The sequence below is a fragment of the Natator depressus genome, chromosome 17, assembly GCF_965152275.1.
Source record: "Natator depressus isolate rNatDep1 chromosome 17, rNatDep2.hap1, whole genome shotgun sequence".
NCBI classification, from domain to species: Eukaryota; Metazoa; Chordata; order Testudines; family Cheloniidae; genus Natator; species Natator depressus.
In genome coordinates, this window is record NC_134250.1 from 4,564,747 (window position 1) to 4,582,425 (window position 17,679).

The 17,679-nt window shown below is 49.1% G+C and overlaps 1 protein-coding gene across 5 annotated transcripts in view; it reads left to right on the forward strand.

The window, feature by feature from the left end:
- RPH3AL (rabphilin 3A like (without C2 domains)) overlaps window positions 1-17,679 on the forward strand; it is a 96,385-nt gene that overhangs the window by 65,165 nt on the left and 13,541 nt on the right. For all 5 annotated transcript variants that reach the window (XM_074974555.1, XM_074974552.1, XM_074974554.1 and 2 more), the window contains one exon: window positions 16,955-17,068. In XM_074974555.1, coding sequence (XP_074830656.1) covers window positions 16,955-17,068 — 114 coding nt within the window. The remainder of the gene's footprint in view (window positions 1-16,954; window positions 17,069-17,679) is intronic.

A 17,679-nucleotide genomic window follows, 5' to 3' on the forward strand; every position in this document is an offset into this window, starting at 1 on the left:
TTCATCTGCACATCTACCAATGTGATATATGCCATCTTGTGCCAGCAATGCCCCCCCGCCATGTATGTTGGTCAAACTGGACAGTCTCTACGTAAAAGAATCAGTGGACACAAATCAGATGTCAAGAATTATAATATTCAAAAACCAGTCGGAGAACACTTCAATCTCTTTGGCCACTCGATTACAGACCTAAAAGTTGCAATTCTTCAACAAAAAAAATTTCAAAAACAGACTCCAACGAGAGACTGCTGAATTGGAATTAATTTGCAAACTGGATACATTAACTTAGGCTTGAATAGAGACTGGGAGTGGATGGGTCATTACACAAAGTAAAACTATTTCTCCATGTTTATTCCCCCCCCCCCCCCACCCGCCACTGTTCCTCAGACGTTCTTGTCAACTGCTGGAAATGGCCCACCTTGATTATCACTACAAAAGGTTCCCCCCCCGTCCCCTGCTCTCCTGCTGGTAATAGCTCACCTTAAGTGATCACTCTCGTTACAATGTGTATGATAATACCCATTGTTTCATGTTCTCTATGTATATAAATCTTCCCACTGTATTTTCCACATCGCATCCGATGAAGTGAGCTGTAGCTCATGAAAGCTTATGTTCAAATAAATTTGTTAGTCTCTAAGGTGCCACAAGTACTCCTTTTCTTTTTAGGTAAAATGAAAGACTCACTTTCTCTCTCCAGCAAAACTTAACAGGTACTGAATAAGGCCTTGTCCACATTGGGGAATTACTGATATAATTATACTACTATAGTTATACAGGAATACCTTCCCTTGTGGAAGCTCATATTCCAGCAGAAGGGAGCATTTTTCCAAGTTTACCTTATATTGCCTTGGAAGTGGTATAAAACCCTCTTCTGAGGGAATAGGAGAGGAGCTGGAGTCACCGGTAGTCAAGGGGAATCCAGGTCCAGGCTGCCTATGCCAAGCTAATGACAGGGCAATAAGCCCCTGTGGGTAGTTCATTGAATAACAAGCACCTGGGCCTGCTAAAAAGCCATCAGGGCTCAGTTTCAGGGTAGTCCTCAGAGAGAGAAGCTCTTCTAAGGGAGAGAAGCTCCCACAGACCTCAGGTCTCAAAGAGGAGGGCTGGGCATCTCATCAGCCCAAGGGGTCAGACTTTATTTCATGTTTAGTTGGCTTTAATAAAGTGGAACCCCAACAGGGGGATAGTCTTACACCTCTTCGGATTGTGTGGAATTCTCAAAGGGCCCTGAGAGAAGAGAAACTGAGGCAGGAAGGGGCGTGCCTGCCCTGTCGCGGCCCCCCAGCACTGCCATCCCAGCATATTGGGGGCAGTGGGCCTTCTCATCTGGTGAGTGGCAAGGAGGTGTCAGGGCCTCAAGCGGTAGTCCTGCCCAGAAATGGGCCCCAGGCATGTCTCAGTCTGGCCCTGAGGCCATCAGCAAATAGGATGTGTGCTGTGCTGTTCCCCTCTGAACGAGTGTCTGGATGTGGTAGCTGTGGGGCAGAAGCGCCTCTCTCAAGGCTGCAGAGCACACATTCCAGCACTATAACGCTTCCCCTGTCCCCCTCGCATCCTCCACGTACGCAGACGATCCCCAGTCGCTGCCTTTGCTGTGTCGAGCCGCCGCTTTTGCTTGGTCACACCCAGCTCTGCTGTTAATCACAGCCGCAGCGGAACTTGGTTTCCCTAGTGTCATCGGGGTGACAAACAATTGGGCGGCTTTGGAGAGCCAAGCTGCCGGGTTCGTTTGTGGACCGGCTGATCAATGCTGCAGAACTAAAGCACCACCATGTTGTGTTGGTTCCTCTCTGTTTCTTTCCAGTGCAGATTAGCAGAATTGCCTGCTCTCACTGTCCCTCTGTCTCTTACCATTAAGCCTTCCAAATCAGGGGAACTTTGAAGTGTTCTTAGTACTCTTTCTCTCATGCTTGGGGCTAAATCTCATCAGTGTTGATGCAGGAAATAGCGTTTTTAATAATGAGTCTTGGGAGTTTGATATTGCTAACATCATATTAAGGCCCAGGCTAAGGTAGCGCTCCCAGCCCCTACTGAAATTTTCCTAATTAAAGACAAAATTGATCAAGAGCGGCCGGTTGTGTTTTCACCCAGGAGAGGGTTAGAGGAGGTTGTCTTGGCAAATGGACCAAGTGATGTATTTAAGGACGCCGAGTACCTCAACTAAAATGTTCTTCCTTTAAGAGGTTGGCTGATCCAAAGCTTATTGAATTTGGTGGGAGTCTTACCATTGACTTTAGCAGGTTTTGGATTGAGCCCAGGGTGCCTAAAACCAGTACCCTGGAAGCTTATTCTTGTACCAGGTGTCTTGTCCTGGATTGTAGCAGATAGGATACGGGAACTAAAAAGGTTATATTTGTCCTAATGAAATAGTAAGCAGGCAGGGTTCTACCCTATTACACTAGTGTAAATCTGGAGGGGCTCTGTTGCTGCTAATGGGGCTACCATGGAATTATGCCAGAGTAACTGAGAGCAAAATTTGGCCCAGTGACTTTTCAAATGATCCCTTTGGGTACATCTACACTACACAACAAAACCAAACCCATGGCCACAAGTCTCTGGGTCAGCTGACTGGGACTCATGAGTCTTGTGCTACGGGACTAAAAATAGCTGTGTGGACATTCCTGCTGGAGCTGGAGCCCAGGCTCCAAAATCCTCTCCATGTTTCAGAGCTTGGGCTCCAGCCCTCGCAGGAATTTCTACACTGTTCTCTTTGGTCCCATAGCACAAGCCCTGTGAGCCTGAGTCTGTTGACTCAGGTGGACAGGGGTCCCACCCCCCCACCCCCCTTGCAGTATAGACATACCTATAGGCTCTGGTCCTTCTCCCATTGGAGTCAGTGACAAAATCTCTCCTTGGTTTCAGTGCAAGGGAGATCAGACCTCTAATGAATTTAGGCTTCCCTCTTCTGAATGTTGTTCACAGTGAAGATATAGATGGCTTCCTTGGGGGTACCCATCCTGTCCATCTCTGTGCCAAAGCCTTTGGCACGATCAGCATTTCTCTCTTTTTGAGGTGCGTAGAAGGTGCATGTGAAACGAGAGGTGGAAAGCCACACATTGGTGAAGTAGAGGAATCAGCCCAAATGAGCTACTCATCATTTATTTCTTTAAAGAGAGCTGTGATCTGAGCACAGAACTGTGAGTCAGTGGCACTGACTCTGTCTGCGAGCCAGTGGCTTAGTCATGATGCCTCAGTTTCCCCATCTGTTAAATGGAGGCAAAATGGTGTTGGGAGTCATTTTTCGCAAGGATGCTGGGTACAGTTATTGGCCTTTCTCCAGAAAAAATAATTGCAAGTGTAAACAAAATTACTAATATGTATTTGCTTACCGCTGTCATCGTCCGTGCATATTGTGCAGAAACCATTACAAAGACCCTACCCCAAAGAGTTTTCAGTCTAAGAGATGCAACCAGTGTAATAAAATCCTACCCAAACATACTCCATCCTTCCTACATTCAGACTGATTCTACAGGCTGATACTTATTAGTACATTTCTGAAGCCCACTGCTGTCAGCGAAGGCCTTTCTGTTTCAAATGCTGGTAGAAACGTCAGAAGAGAGGCAGGGATGCTCAAGTTGGACGTTGCTCTCAGAGTAGGCTGGCTAGTTTGTTTTGAATAAGGAGCTCCAATAAATACCATACAGGCACCAGCAGCAGTGAAGAAGCAGCCCAGGAATAACAAAGCCACTTTGATAAACCGGGTCCCTTCACTGATCCAAGCGGGGCTGTTCCTTTCTTGTGTGCTTACAGATCTATGGTTTGTTGTGATTTATGGGAGAAATAATCTCAAACTGGTCCTTACCGCATTTAATATCCTGTCACTTTCTTCCCTTGTTCTTCTCTGACATGCCTCTAGTGTTGTGGTTGCCACAAAATCACCATCTCCAGTGTGGGTACAACCTTCCTTTCCCTGATGCAGGCTGGATCTTGCTGGGGATCTGCTTCCCCTGGCCCCCTTCCCATGTGTCGTATGGTAGCTGCCCTCCCCAGCTGTAACAGACAGTCCCCCCACCCCTAGGATGCTGGCCGCTGTACAAGCACACAGGGAGAGGGAGTCCCTGCCCCTAAAAGCTGCTAGTCTAATTAGACTAGGCAGACAAAGGGGATGAGCAAGGAAGGGTCATTACTCCTGTTTTACAGGTGAGGAGCTGAGGCCCAGGTAGAGGAAGTTCTCCAGGTCAATGAGTTGAGCCATAAATCATTTGCACTCTGATTTCCCGCCCCTCTGGTGCCCACACGTTAGCACTCTGTCCCTCTCTTCTCCTGTCGCCAGGCCCCTCTTGCTCAGATGTTTAACCCGCTCCCTTCGGCTCTGCCTGCCTCTTTCAGTGCAGCCTTTTCAGATAATCAGGCTGCTAGGCCCTGTGCTGAGCTGGCATCCGCTAGGCACCCAGCCATGAGCTGCAGTTATGTCTCCAGCATGCATTGAAAGCCACACCTCGTCTGGGCTAGGGTATGGAAGGTGCTAGGTAACACATGTTAACAGCCTGCTTTAGACAAGACAATGCCATTGGCACATGTTCAGCTGGCAAACTCGACCAGTTTAACACGTTAGTGGCACATGTCTTACCGCTACCAGGTGGTTAACGTGTGTTAACCAACACCTTCCAAAGCTTGGGCACACAAGACCAGTACGGCCGCCATATAAAATCCCACCTCTATTGAGCAGATGTGCTCAGAAAGGAATCGTGGCATTAATGTACCTGCCTCTCTAGCAAAACCAGAGAGGTTAACTTCTGAGGCTGCTCCTAATGGGCTTTTTGTTCCCTTGGGCGACAGTAAGGGGAAGATCTTTGGTTTAAGGCAGACAAATGCCTCTTGTGAGGCTTTGCAGTGACCTCAGTCGTCCAGGCTTTTGAAGAGCTGAAGCAAAGTACAGGAGACATGGGATCAAGCCTTGGCATCAAGGTGAATTAAAAGAAAAACCTGCTTGGCAGCAGGAGCATAATTAACCTGCTCCCGTAGCTGGGTAGTTTGACAGCTCAGGTGTATGCAGCAGCAAGTCCGGAAGCTGAAATCTCTGTCATATCCCAGCAGAAGGGGCTCCTCATCCTGGCTGTCAGACTGAGGTGAACATTTGTCACATCATATTTTACATACCACAGAGGAAGGTTTCTATTGGTGATTCTAGCTGTGTATGTTCCAATACTCGGGTAAAGGCCCCTGCAGCAGAACACACCAGGCAGTTGCTGTGGCTGCTGAATAACATCACATGGGGATTAGGTCGGCTGGCTGATTTTTGAGTCCCATGCGCTGATCCAAGGGGAAGGATGATCCAGTGGGTCTCTGGAAACCTGGGTTCAATTCCAGGCTCTTCCACAGACTTGTTCCACAGTGTTATGTGGAGCAAGTCACTCGGTCTCTCTGCATCTCAGCTCTCCATCTGTAAAAGAGGGATAATAGCCTTGCCCTACCTCACAGGGGCGTTGAGGGAGATGCAGTAGAGGCCGAGCTGCTCAGATACTACAGCAGTGGGGCCACAGAAGGACCTAGGTAGAGCAAGCTCCCGCCTGTCAATGTGATCAATCCCCAAGCAATGACTTGTTCTTGCACTGTGACTGCTGAGGGGTGAGGGGATGGCTCAATGGTTTAAGTATCACGAGTGAATCCTTAGGCTTGGTGGAACCACTCATGTGAATTCCAGCAACGTGGACCTGTTAGCTGTGCATGTGGCTTTTCAAGGAAGAGTTTAAAACCCCATGTCCAGCCTGCTCTACATGGGCATTATAGGCATGTTTCAGAAGATCAGGGGTTTGTCCACGTATCCTTGGCCAACATCTGCATTCAGTGCCAGTCGGCTGCTGAGCCTCGGCCCAGAGCAGGCTGCATTTTGGCAGTGCTGGGTGTATGAACCTTGGGATAAAGGGCACTGTGTAAATGTGAAATATTGCAACATGTGACCCATGTTTACCAGCTCTGACGGCCCAGCTGAATTGTGAACAAGTCCGTCCAACACCCCAGGACTTGAAATGTTCCTTTTAACACAAAAATAATTCTAGCCTTCCTGGCTATGAAGAAACTTTCCCTGCGTGTGACCCTTTGTCCTGCCCTCTGAAACAGTAGCTCAGACAGGAGCAAGCTACCCCCGTGCTCACACTTCAGGGACTCTGAAGCCACGTTAAAGCCTTTGCTTCCCCTAACAGACGCATGCAGCTGTTTTGGGACAGTGAGTGAAGCTTACTTCAGTGTGTGGAGTTCGGGATCATGGGCGGAGCATAACTAAAATGCCATTCCTCATTTCCCCCCCCCCCCCCCCAACTCCATAAGGGATCTGTGTAGGATCCTGGTAACTGTATATTGTGTCCTGTGCCCATCTATGAAGACCTGGGGTGGGAAGGAGAGAGCCAACCAGAAATGGACCTCTGTTTGGGGCATTAAGCTGAAGGGGGTGGTGGGGTGAGGGAGGTACAAAGCCATTGAAACTGGCTTGGTCACTGCTCACGGCCTGACACCTGCGAATATGCTTAGTGGAAGAAAAGCAAGAGTTTGTGCACACCCATTCTCCCTCGCTGACACCAGGATTTGTCGTTGTTTTGTGCACACCCATTCTCCCTCGCTGACACCAGGATTTGCTGTTGCCTTTAGTCTTTCTGTAATAAACAAGCAGTTGGCGTGAGAACTCTGCTATTATTTAAGTCACAAATATGTATAGTCACCATGAGAATGGCAGGCACGTTTCCTGTCCTCGAGGACAGCTCTGCTAGCTATGATGGAGTGTTTGGGTGTTTGCAATGGGAAAGGAGGGGCCTGGGCAGTTAGGGGAGAGGTGCCAAATTAATAGCAGACGCTTTCTTCAGGCACCTTTGAAGCCTGCAGGAGAAAAATTAAAGGAGTCCAAAATAAGGGTCTGGTCCCTAAGCAGTGGCATCGTGTGTGGTATCAGAATTTCACACAGCCATGTTCTCCAGCTCTTGTCTCTTCTAACAATGGGCACAAGTCCTGTTGCCATGGGCCGTGCTGATGTGTCAGTCACTCTGCAGGCAGCACAGAGCAGCTGTGGGCCCAGACAATGCAGCTTAGTGTCCTGCAGCGTCTTTGCGCAGGAATTATATCCCCAGGTTGTGGCGCTCAATTAATGCGTGTTATGCTCAATTAAAGAGTGAAAAATCATTTATTATCAACAGGACTTAACTCCCCCAGAACATCCCTTTTCCCCTCAGTCACCACACCACTCTTTTGCCATCCCCCCCGTCAAACCCTCTACCTGTCCCCTCCTTTCATTCCACCTCTTCCTGTCCCCTCTCCATCCAGGTACTGATATGGCCTCCATCACTGTAGTACCCACTGCCTGTGGCACACAGATCAAATGGCTTCCTAAGGCCCCATGGGGGAGTTGAGAGTTGAACAACAATCTCCAGAGGCCTGATTTGGTGATTAGGGCACTAGCCTGGGATGCTGGAGACCCAGGGTCAGTTCCCTGCTCTGGCACAGATACGCTGTGTGACCTTGGGGAAGTCGCTTAGCCTCTCCGTGCCTAACAGCCCTGCCCTGCCTCACAGAGAAGCTGTGAGGAGAAATACATTAAAGATTGGGAGGGCCATGGAAGTGCCTTAGATTGACTTACCCCAAGATCAGCTTCCCTGCCTCCCTCTCCAGTGCCTGCCACCTTTGCCTCTTTCCAAAGAAAACATCCCTCCTGTCCTTTGCAGTCACAGCACCATAACTGCACTGTGCACAAAGGAACCTGGGGTCTAACAATGGCACAGGGCACCTTGCATGGCCCTGCACCCCTGAACGTGTCACTCGTCAGGGTTGCCCCCAGTGGCACTTGCAGTTTGTAGTTGGTCTTTTCCTGTGAGTGTGAGCTGAGCAGGTGTTTTCTCTGCGCCTTTCCCCTGATATTTTATGGAGATTTGTTGTTGTTAGACACTTCTCCTCCCCCACAGTACCTGGAGCTGATTGCTCCAGGAGAAAGAGCTCAGAAAGTGCTCTTTAAAAACATGATGTCAACACTCAGCTGTACTCGACTGGTAAACACAGCTCGAATGCGTGGGACTTGGTGCCCACCTCCGCTGTGAAGGATTTGCTTGGTAAGACCATCCTGTTGCAGGCAAGAGGGTACAAAAGCAGTCAGGGATTTGTCTGATTTATCTCTCTGAGACTACAAAACCTTGTGCTGTCCTCCCAGGCCAAGCAGGGTCTGCTGGGTCAGCACTTGTTTGAGAAAGCATCCGGGAATGGTGTGGTACTGGTGAATCAGCAGGAGGCATTCTGCTCTTCCCACTCAGTCAGATTTCACAGTGGGCTCAGAGGGCGCTGTGCCTCTGACAGCAGCCAGGAGACAGAAGGCCAAGCTCCTGATCACCTGTTGTCTGCTGCTTTTTCTTAAGAGTAATGGTGTTGACTCTGCTGTCTTTGTCAAATTTCAACTGGCTTCTGGTCTGTCTACTAAAATCCTCCTGCAGTTTTAATTAGAGTATAGTATTCTTCTTCATTTCCTGACCTGTTGTGTAGTGTTGCTGTAAGCTGTTAAAAGAGCCATTGTGTTCTGCTCCAGATGTGGCTGCAGGAGAAGTAATCCCTATATTTATCCCTTTTTAACAGTATGTTGTCTTAGTTACTTAATGTTTGTAAAGCTCTTTAAGACCTTTCGGTGACAGGTGTTATCCAAGTGTCAGGTATTATCTTTAATAAGAGCTTATTCACAGGGCTATCGAAGGGAAGGGGCATGTTGACTTTTCATAAATGTCTATCTGGGTTCTCCAACCTCCCCAAAATCCCTCCTGATTTCTCTTTCTTCACCCCAGATTCAGATGTCCTGGTGCCCAGGAGAGTGTGGATAGGAGTCAGTCTTTCAGATCAGTAGACAGCAACAGAAACTGTTGGTTTATTATGTTGGCACCTAGAGACCCCACACAGCTGAGATCCGGGCCCCATTCTGATAGGCTCACAGTCTAAACAAGACAAACACGGGGTTGGAGGGGAAACGGAACCAGAGAGAGCTCACCCAGGTAACTTGCCCAAGGTCACACAGCAGAGCTGGGAGTGGAACCAGAGTCCCTCTTCATTGCCTTATATGCTGGGCTGGGCTGCTGCTCCCTTTTAATTTGACTTCCAGATGCTGAGCATCTGTGCCTTGTGACGCCTCTTCGCTGTCTTGCTTGGCCCCAGCCCTCGCTCTTTACAGGCAATCTTGGAGTTCTAGCCCAGGGATTACCTCGGATGATTTATTGCTGTTTGCAGCATTTCTGAAGCCAGCAGTGACTCTCCTCTCCTGTCGTGCTGGGAAGGCTTCATTCAGGCCTTTTACATTTTGTCACGTTACAGCCAGATAGCTTAGCCTGCACTCATCTGTTTTCATGCATCAACATGAGCCACAACCAATTATCAAAGGAAAACCAGCTAGCAGCCCTCTGCATCTGCCAGGGCTCTACCCAGCACTCACGGGGAAGGCTCTCGGCTTCCTTGGGGGGGGGGTGTTTGTCATGGATCCCCACACAAGTACTTTTGGAAAATGGGACATGAAAAGCACTTAGTACAGGCCTTTGGTGGACCATAAATAGAAAGAATTGCTTTTGCCTCATTGAGACATAAAGCTAGTTTTGGCTTTGTGTTCAGTTACAAGTAAATCCTAGGGAAGGACGGATTTCAAACTCTCGTTCTCCTAAGTTTTCAAAATTCTGTCTCTCCGGGCAGACATGTACGTGTACTCACCGGACCCTGCACCTACTTTAGAACTGTGCAGAAAGAGCGAGGGCTAGTGTACGCTTGAAACTCTACAGTGCATCAGTGTAGACACTCACTACAGCGACAGGAGGGGTTCTTCCATAAGTGCAGGTAATCCATCTTCCATCAACCTTCCGCCCTGGGTGTAGACCAGTGGTTCTCAAAGTGTGGGTTGGGACCCCGTTTTAAAGGGGTTGCCAGGGCTGGCATTAGACTTGCTGGGGTCCGGGGCTGAAGCCAAAGTCTGAGCCCCACCCCCAGGGCAGCGGAGCTTTGGTCCCCCTTCCTGGGGTCATGTAGTATTTTTTATTGTCAGAAGGATGTCATGGTTCAATGAAGTTCGAGAAACCCCTTGGTGTAGACAGCGCTAGGTCAGCTTAACTACGTTACTCAGGGTGTGGATTTTTCAGACCCTTGAGCAACGTAGCTGGGTCAACTTAACTTTTGAGCATAGACTTGGCCTAAGATGTAATCTGGTCCTGAACTATTGGAATCCCTGCTACACCCTCAATACCTAAAACCAGCTTGGATGCTCTTGATAATGTAAAGACCGTCTGCTGGGATCAGGAGCAGCATCTGAACTCAGGACTATAAAACACCACAGCACACATCTCTATCACAGGAGTTAAAGGAGTAACTCCATGAGCTGGCAGCAGTAGTAGGCTATTATCCTCCATGTAGACAACTCACTAGGAATGTATGGAACATCACACACTTCACAAGCGTGTTGAAGCAACAGTTCCTAGCTGTGGGGTATTATGTATTCTCTTCTGTATAGGTTCTTATATTGCTTTCCAGTGTCTGAGCGCTTCCAGTCGGGCATTCAGCAATGTAACCAACATCTGTCATGTGTTCGTTCTCTCATCCTCTCTCTGGGTGTCCAGTGCAGTAGGGTTTTAGGTTTTGTTTTCTGAAATATACATGTGTTAATGTTAGAGACGGCAGGTCAAAGAATTGTGCCTGGCAATTGGAGTGGGAGGTGGAGAGGTTTGGGATGGTCTTTAGTTCCCAGAGGAGTTAATTGCTCCATCCCAGGCTACCCCCTGAGAATGCCATGTCTCCCACGCAGATGAGCTTCACCCTTTTTTGTAGAGAGTTCCATTGTGCCAGAGGAGTGAAGTTGTTTACTACGGCCTTCATCCCCAGAGCTTTTGGCATGGAGCACCTGCAAGATTTTACTGACTCTTAGAACTTGATTGTCAGCGGAGGCGGCTCTGCTCTGCAGTACGGTTCTCCTGTTTGGGTGGCGAAGCCAGGATTTGTTGAGTTTCAGAGTAACAGCCGTGTTAGTCTGTATTCGCAAAAAGAAAAGGAGGACTTGCAGCACCTTAGAGACTAACCAATTTATTTGAGCATGAGCTTTCGTGAAAGCTTATGCTCAAATAAATTGGTTAGTCTCTAAGGTGCCACAAGTACTCCTTTTCTTTTTGAGGATTTGTTGAGTTTCAGTACATGCTACAAGGCCCTTCTGGGCTCTCTACTCAGGCTTCTGCATGGGAGGCATTTAGTGAAGAGGGAAAAATTGGAGGTCCCAGAGTCTTTTTATTGCCAAAACTTTCCCTGCCAGCCAGAAGACAGCACCTGCCGATCAGAGGGCAGTAGGGGAGATGCTAGTTCTGGGGGCTACAGCTCTAGTGTTCACAGATTTCCTAAGCATCTGAAATGCATGCGGCTCTTGTTGGTTTCATGATTGGTCACAGGGTTTGAACAGGCTCTGTAAAACTGACCCAGGTCTGCTCAGGGGGGAGGCTACGAACCCGAAGATCCTGGAAGTGGAGCAGAGGGATAGAGGAGAGTGGAAGATGGCAGAGGCTGCTAGATGGGACACTGATGGAGATCTTTAATTACCAAAAGCAGATTAGGAGCTGGGTGTCCATTCTCATTCGAAAGGCAGCAGAGGCCAAATCTAAAGGATTGCTTAAAAACACAATCTCAGTCTGAACGAGATGATGAAGGACAAAGATAGCTATCACATGCTCTGAAAATACAGCCACCCCGAAGACTCCTAATGATATATCAGCATCTGCTTGAGCGCCAGATTTATGTTGTCTGGGCACTGCAATGCTCCAGCAACAAGCCAAGCAGCCTTGGGAGAAAAATTACTTCTAAAAAGAAACATCAGCACTATGGGTAATATCTACACTAACAGCAGCAGTGGAAACTAGAGCAGAGTGGGCTGCTCCTGCCATCAGTGGTGTCTTGCAATCATTAATATCTGTCTCATCCCAAGCAATCCCTCTCTGGAGCATTTAAAGCCAAACAGGGTGGCAAGATAAAACCATCTCCCCTTGATTCATCAGTGGGCCCTCCTTAACAGTCACCTCTTCATCGTGCAAGACATAAAGGAGACCTCTCCCAAATAACCCCCCACCCGCTTTTCTTTTTAAGTGGCTGTAGGAGGCAGGAGCAGAGATGGAAGAATTTGTTAATCTAAACACCTTGTTAATAGACCTCAAAGGGTCCGCTTACTTTTCAGCATGGGGGAGGGGATTTAAGCTACGTATTAGGATAAGCTTCCTGACTTGAAGGGTATTTAAGCTCTGGAACAGGCTTCCAGGAGAGGTTGAAGAATCCTGTCATTGGAAGTTTTAAAGAACAGGTTAGACTAACACCTGTCACAGGGATGCTGTTGGTTTATTTGGTTCTGCCTCAGTGCGGATGGCTGGACTAGGTGACCTCTCAAGGTCCCTTCCAGCCTGACATTTCTGTGATTATAAAAACCAAGCAGTAGAATCTGGAGAGTGGGGTGCCTGAGGGAGTTAGGTGACTGTCAGTGGGAACTGCATGCCTAAATCCCATGGGCTTCTGTGAAACTCCCCACCGGAGGCAATAGAATAGGAATGGACAATTAGCTGAGGCCCGTGGTTTATAGTGACTGACCTGCGATTTTTCATTCCTGGTTGATTCTTGGTAATGACTTTTCTTAACAAAATAAGCCCCCTTGTTTTAAGGCTCTTGGACAGAAGATCCATGCCTGCTGGTACATTCCCATTTGTAATGCAGTTGTGGTCTCTGCTATGCATGGCTCTTTTCTCAGCAGAATTTATTAAAGCAGATGAGAGGTGCGACTGACTTCTGACAGCACGGTTAGACAGCTGAAGTCTGGGCCAGTCCGGGAGGGTGAATCGTAAACACAATAAGAGTTGCTGCAATTGAGGAACAAGCTGATTGGAGTGAGAAAATTGGCTGGCGGGCTGCACTCGCTCTTCAGCTCCACAGAGACATTCCGATCAAGATTGCCCTGTGAAGATAGCTGGCAGCGAGGTCAATTTCTATAGCCTTCCAATAATGCCAGCAGCCAGGTTTAATATACTCAGAGATGATAACTCAAGAAATGCTTTATTTTAGATATTAAAATTTTTGTAGTAAAAAAAAAATTCATGTCCTACAGCGAGCTGCCTGTACGCGATAATGCTCGCAGAGGACCTTGGTGGAACAGTTCAACAGCCTGCCTGCATGCGGGGAAATATACTAGCCCTTGTCCTGCCTCTGTCCCATACAATGTAAATCAGTGTGTAACTTTGCAAAGCACGTGTGTTAATCTGAGTGCTGGTGAAAGGTGACAACCCTGTTTTAGGTACTTTATATCATCCATTGCCATAATATCTGAGCATCTCACAGTCTCTGAAGCACTTATCTTTCCAATATCCCAGTGAGGCAGGGTATTTCCACTGTCTCCATTGTACAGGTGGGGAACTGTGGCCACGGACCAAGTGACTTGCCCAGGGTTATAGAGAGACTCAGTGGCAGAGTAGGGAATTGAATCCCAGACTAGCACCCTGACCACTGGGCTCTTCTTCCTCTCTGCAATGGGCAAAAATGTCCTTTCCTGATCTGGAGAATAACTACAGTGCACAGTTTGGCAGCAAGGCAAGCTTCTTCCCCCAAAGACCTGGGGGAGGGGGAAGCTCCATTTACCCTCCATTATATATTTAGTCCTTTCTGTACCCTCCAGACAGCTGAACTTTTCCTTGTGCTGGGACAGGGCTTGGGGTGAAATTCCCCCCTGCGCAGAGGGTCAGGCCGTGGACCCATCCGTGGGATTGAACTGCTGCATAGATGTAGTGCTGGTTCTCGGCACAGGGCTGAAAGCCACCCACTGTATGCTTTGTTTTCTGGGCTCACTTGGGTTTCTGGTGAGGGGCAGGAGGCTCTGGAGGAACTTGCCCCCGCGAGGACCTGTCTGGGTGTTGCTCTTTCTCGCCCACGCTGTCCGAGCGTAGCTAGCTTACCAAGAGCCTGATCCAGCAAAGCACAGAGCACCCTTACCTCCCTTTGATTTCAAAGGCGCTTGGCCCGTTGTGAGGCCCCAGGCCCAAAACCTGTGGCTCATTAATATTCTTCCTTAGGCTGGACACATAACTTGTGTCCAGTTCCTTGTGCTGGAGTTCTGTAGTCACCTTGCTGGTACCGGGATTGAGGGACTGGGATCCAGCAGCCCTGGATTCTGCCACCAACTTCTTGGGTGATCGTGGGCCAGTTACTTAATCTGCGTGCCTCTGTTTTCCTGCCTCTCGCTGGGGATAATGATAATTTCTTACCTCGCAGGGGTGACTCCCTGCATGTTTGGCAAGATGATCAGATATTATGGTGATAGAAAAGCTTATCAGAGAGTGTTTGTTTTCTTTATGGGGATGTTTCAGCTTGTCACTTTGACTCTCTTAAGGCTGAGATGAGCTAACTTCACACTTGCCACAAGGAATTTTGAACCATATTTGAGAATGAGACAATGGTTATTGGGCTGCAGATATACCTGCCTGAATCAAATGAGCAAAAGCCACCCAACCAGTCCAGGAGACAAATCCATCCCAAAGTCTCTGGGCTGGGGTGAGCCAGGAAGGCTGTCCTTTGCAACAGCTCCTTTCTCACTTGACATAAAGCAGCTGGCAGCTACAATGGATTTTCTTATGGGACTGAAGGAGCAGAAGTGCTTGCGTATTCCAGCTGGAAAGTGGGAACGCTTTACCCCTTCAAGGAGCGCCCTTTACAAATAGAGGCTTTCTCAATGGAGCTTGCGAAACACTGGGGAATGAAAGCAGCCTTGAATGGAGCCACGTTTCGCTCTGTCCCTCGGGTCAGGGATGCCCTTGCTGTCCAGCCATGGATTAGCCTCTCACGGAAAGTACGAGGAACCCCATTGGGTAGATATCTAGAGGCAGGATAGGCAGAGTGCCAGAACAGACATTGCAGGGAGCACTCCTGCCCTGGGCAGGGGATGGGCAAACAGGTCTCGTCCAGCGACAATTTCTGTGAACCTGTCAGTAAGTTGAACCTGAGCAAGCATGACTGAGGTGACGCTGGCAGGCAGAGGGAAGCGTTCTGAAGAGCGTGCTGCCATGGTTCAGTCTCCACTGGTTGAAGATACACACGCACAATTGATCCGTGCAGGCTGTAGTCTAGGAGTGCTCTTGGATTCCTCCCTGATGCTGAGCTCTCACATGATGGCATCCGTGAGCAATGCTTTGTAACATCTCTGCTTGCCTCAGAAATGCCATCCCATCCCGGTGACCCAGACCTGGCCTCAGTGATTCACGTTGTTGTCACTACTTGGCTGGAGTACAGCCATGTGATATACCTGGCACAAAGGCAGCCGCACTTAGAAAACCCCAACTAGTGCAGAAAGCTGCGGCGTGTTTCCCCAGCAGCACGGGCTACTAGGAACGTGCCAGTCTGTCGTTCGCTCTCTACACTGGCTTTCCACAGACTCAAATTAAGGTCAGGGTCTTGTGCCTTCTCTTCAAGGAGCTCCCTGGAGCGCTCAGGGCATCTAAAAGGTCATTAAAGCTCTGTGATGAAAACCACGGGCAACTGCTGTGGTCCTCTGGCCCAATGGAACTCTGAACAATAAGGGTGAAGCTCACCGGTGCAGGAGACAGAACCTGCTTTGTGGGTGGGCTGAGCCGATGGAACGAACTCCCCCGGGAACGAAGGACCATCCCAAACCTCCCCACTTTCCATTCCAAGTCGCGTTTCTTTGATGTTGCCTTCTCTGATATAAATACACAGCAACAGGTTCAACCAACCAACCACACCTGCCAAAACAAGACACTCCTCTGCACACAATTTTTCTTCTGGGGAGAGGATGAGAGAATAGACGGCATGTGATAGATTAAGGTGGCTGAATGCATGACTGGAATGTGCTCGGATCAGATACTACCATGATGAGCATGGGAAACCCTGTATAGAATAGAAGCAAATGTGATTGACATTGTAATACTGAGGATTTAACTGGCACTTTTCATCATAGATTCACAAAGGAGAGTTAGGGCTCGTCTACATGTGGAAGCTAACTCGAATGGAGGTAGGGTGTGAATTGAAAGCATTGCAGCTGTTCCAGAATAGTTCCCTATGTGGACACTCCTATTCTGGAATAAGAGTGTCCACACTCAGAGTCATTCAGGAACAACTCCATGTGAAGACAAGTTCTTGGTATCATCGTCCCCACTTCACGCATGGGGAACTGGAGAACAGAGAGAGGAAGATTCTCACAGGAGCAAGTCAAATGGGACTAGAACCAGCTCTCCTGGCTCCCTAGCCTGGTCACCACTCTGCCTGCTAGACTGTGCCGCCTCCTCGGGTGCTTATGCAGCACTTCCATCGCTGTTCATGAGCAAAGCACTCCATAAATAGTAACCGTGGCCCACACTATGATCCGCCGAGTGGCACGTCACTCCATTGAAACCAGGGCGGCTGCTTGTGTTGTCAGTGCGGGTCAGCATGAGGACAGGCTGTGGCCGCGTGGCCCTGTATGTAATCTGTGCAGCCGTGCTGCAAACCAGTGGCAGGGGGCGGGAGGAGTGCTAAGTGACTGGGCCAGTACTTGAACTGAGTCTGTAAAACCCCTACACTGCCCTGAATCGTAAAACCCCTATAGAAAGGAAAGCCCAACCGAGTGTGAATAGCTGCGTGGGAGCTACAGGTGAATCGCACCTTGGAGAAGGACGCAGCTACTACTGCAGCTATGCCAGTGTAAGGTCTCCTGTGTAGCCGCCCTACGCCAGGAGGAGAGAGCTCTCCCGCCAGCACAATTAAACCACCCCTAACGAGCGGCAGTAGCTGTGGCAGCAGGAGAGCATCTCCCACTGACATACCACTGTCCACACCGGCGCTTTTGTGTTGTTGTCACACCCCTGACCAACAAAAATGTTATTGACAGACGTGCTAGTGTAGACAAAGCCTTCAAGTCATTATGTTCCTGTGTTGTCTTTTGGCTCCATCTGGCCCTCTGCGGTAAGGACTGTGAACGCTGGGAATGGCTCTGACTCCCCTCCCTCTCTGTCTCTTGCAGTGGTTTCTAGTGACAGCGAGAGTGACTCAGAATTCAGCTCCTCTAGTCTGGATGACAAGTCCTTGCCTGGGGGGTCCAAGGGCTTGAAGATCAGGAAGCATCAGGCGGAATCAGGTGAGGAATCGGCTGTTACCCCTGAATGTGGGCACGGAAATGGGTGATGGAAATGTAGCGTAGGGTGACAGTTGTTACTGTGCACCCTGGACCAACTCCTCAGCTGCTGTAAATTGGCATCATTCTGCTGGCTTCACTTTACATCAGTTGAGGGTCTGGCTACCCCAGAAATTACGGGCTAGTGCTGAAGTTGAGAGCCTGCTTGGGGAAGGACAGAGTCTCCATCATGTGTGTTTGCAGAGTGTATGGCACAGCCGTACCCTGAGCCCAGCTGGGGACCTTGAGTGTGACTGGACTAGAGTGGTTAATTAATAATAATGGGAGACAGGATGGCTCGGCAGGACTGGCGATGGGAAGGGTCGTCCCACCGTGGTGAGGTTGCTGGTTTGCTAAAGGGACCAGCCTCCTGCCACTCCAATCCCTGCAGCCACGAAGCCTTTCAGCTCTCACTCCCCACCCATATGTGGGAGTGTGTTGCAAACCTGTGGTGTATGGTCTCACATCAAAACAGTGGCACTGCTTTGGTGTTGGCCTCTCCACCCCTGAAGCTGGGTGCGTGGCTGCCTGTTGGGTGGTGAGCTCCGTGGGGTAGCATATCACGCCAGACTAGG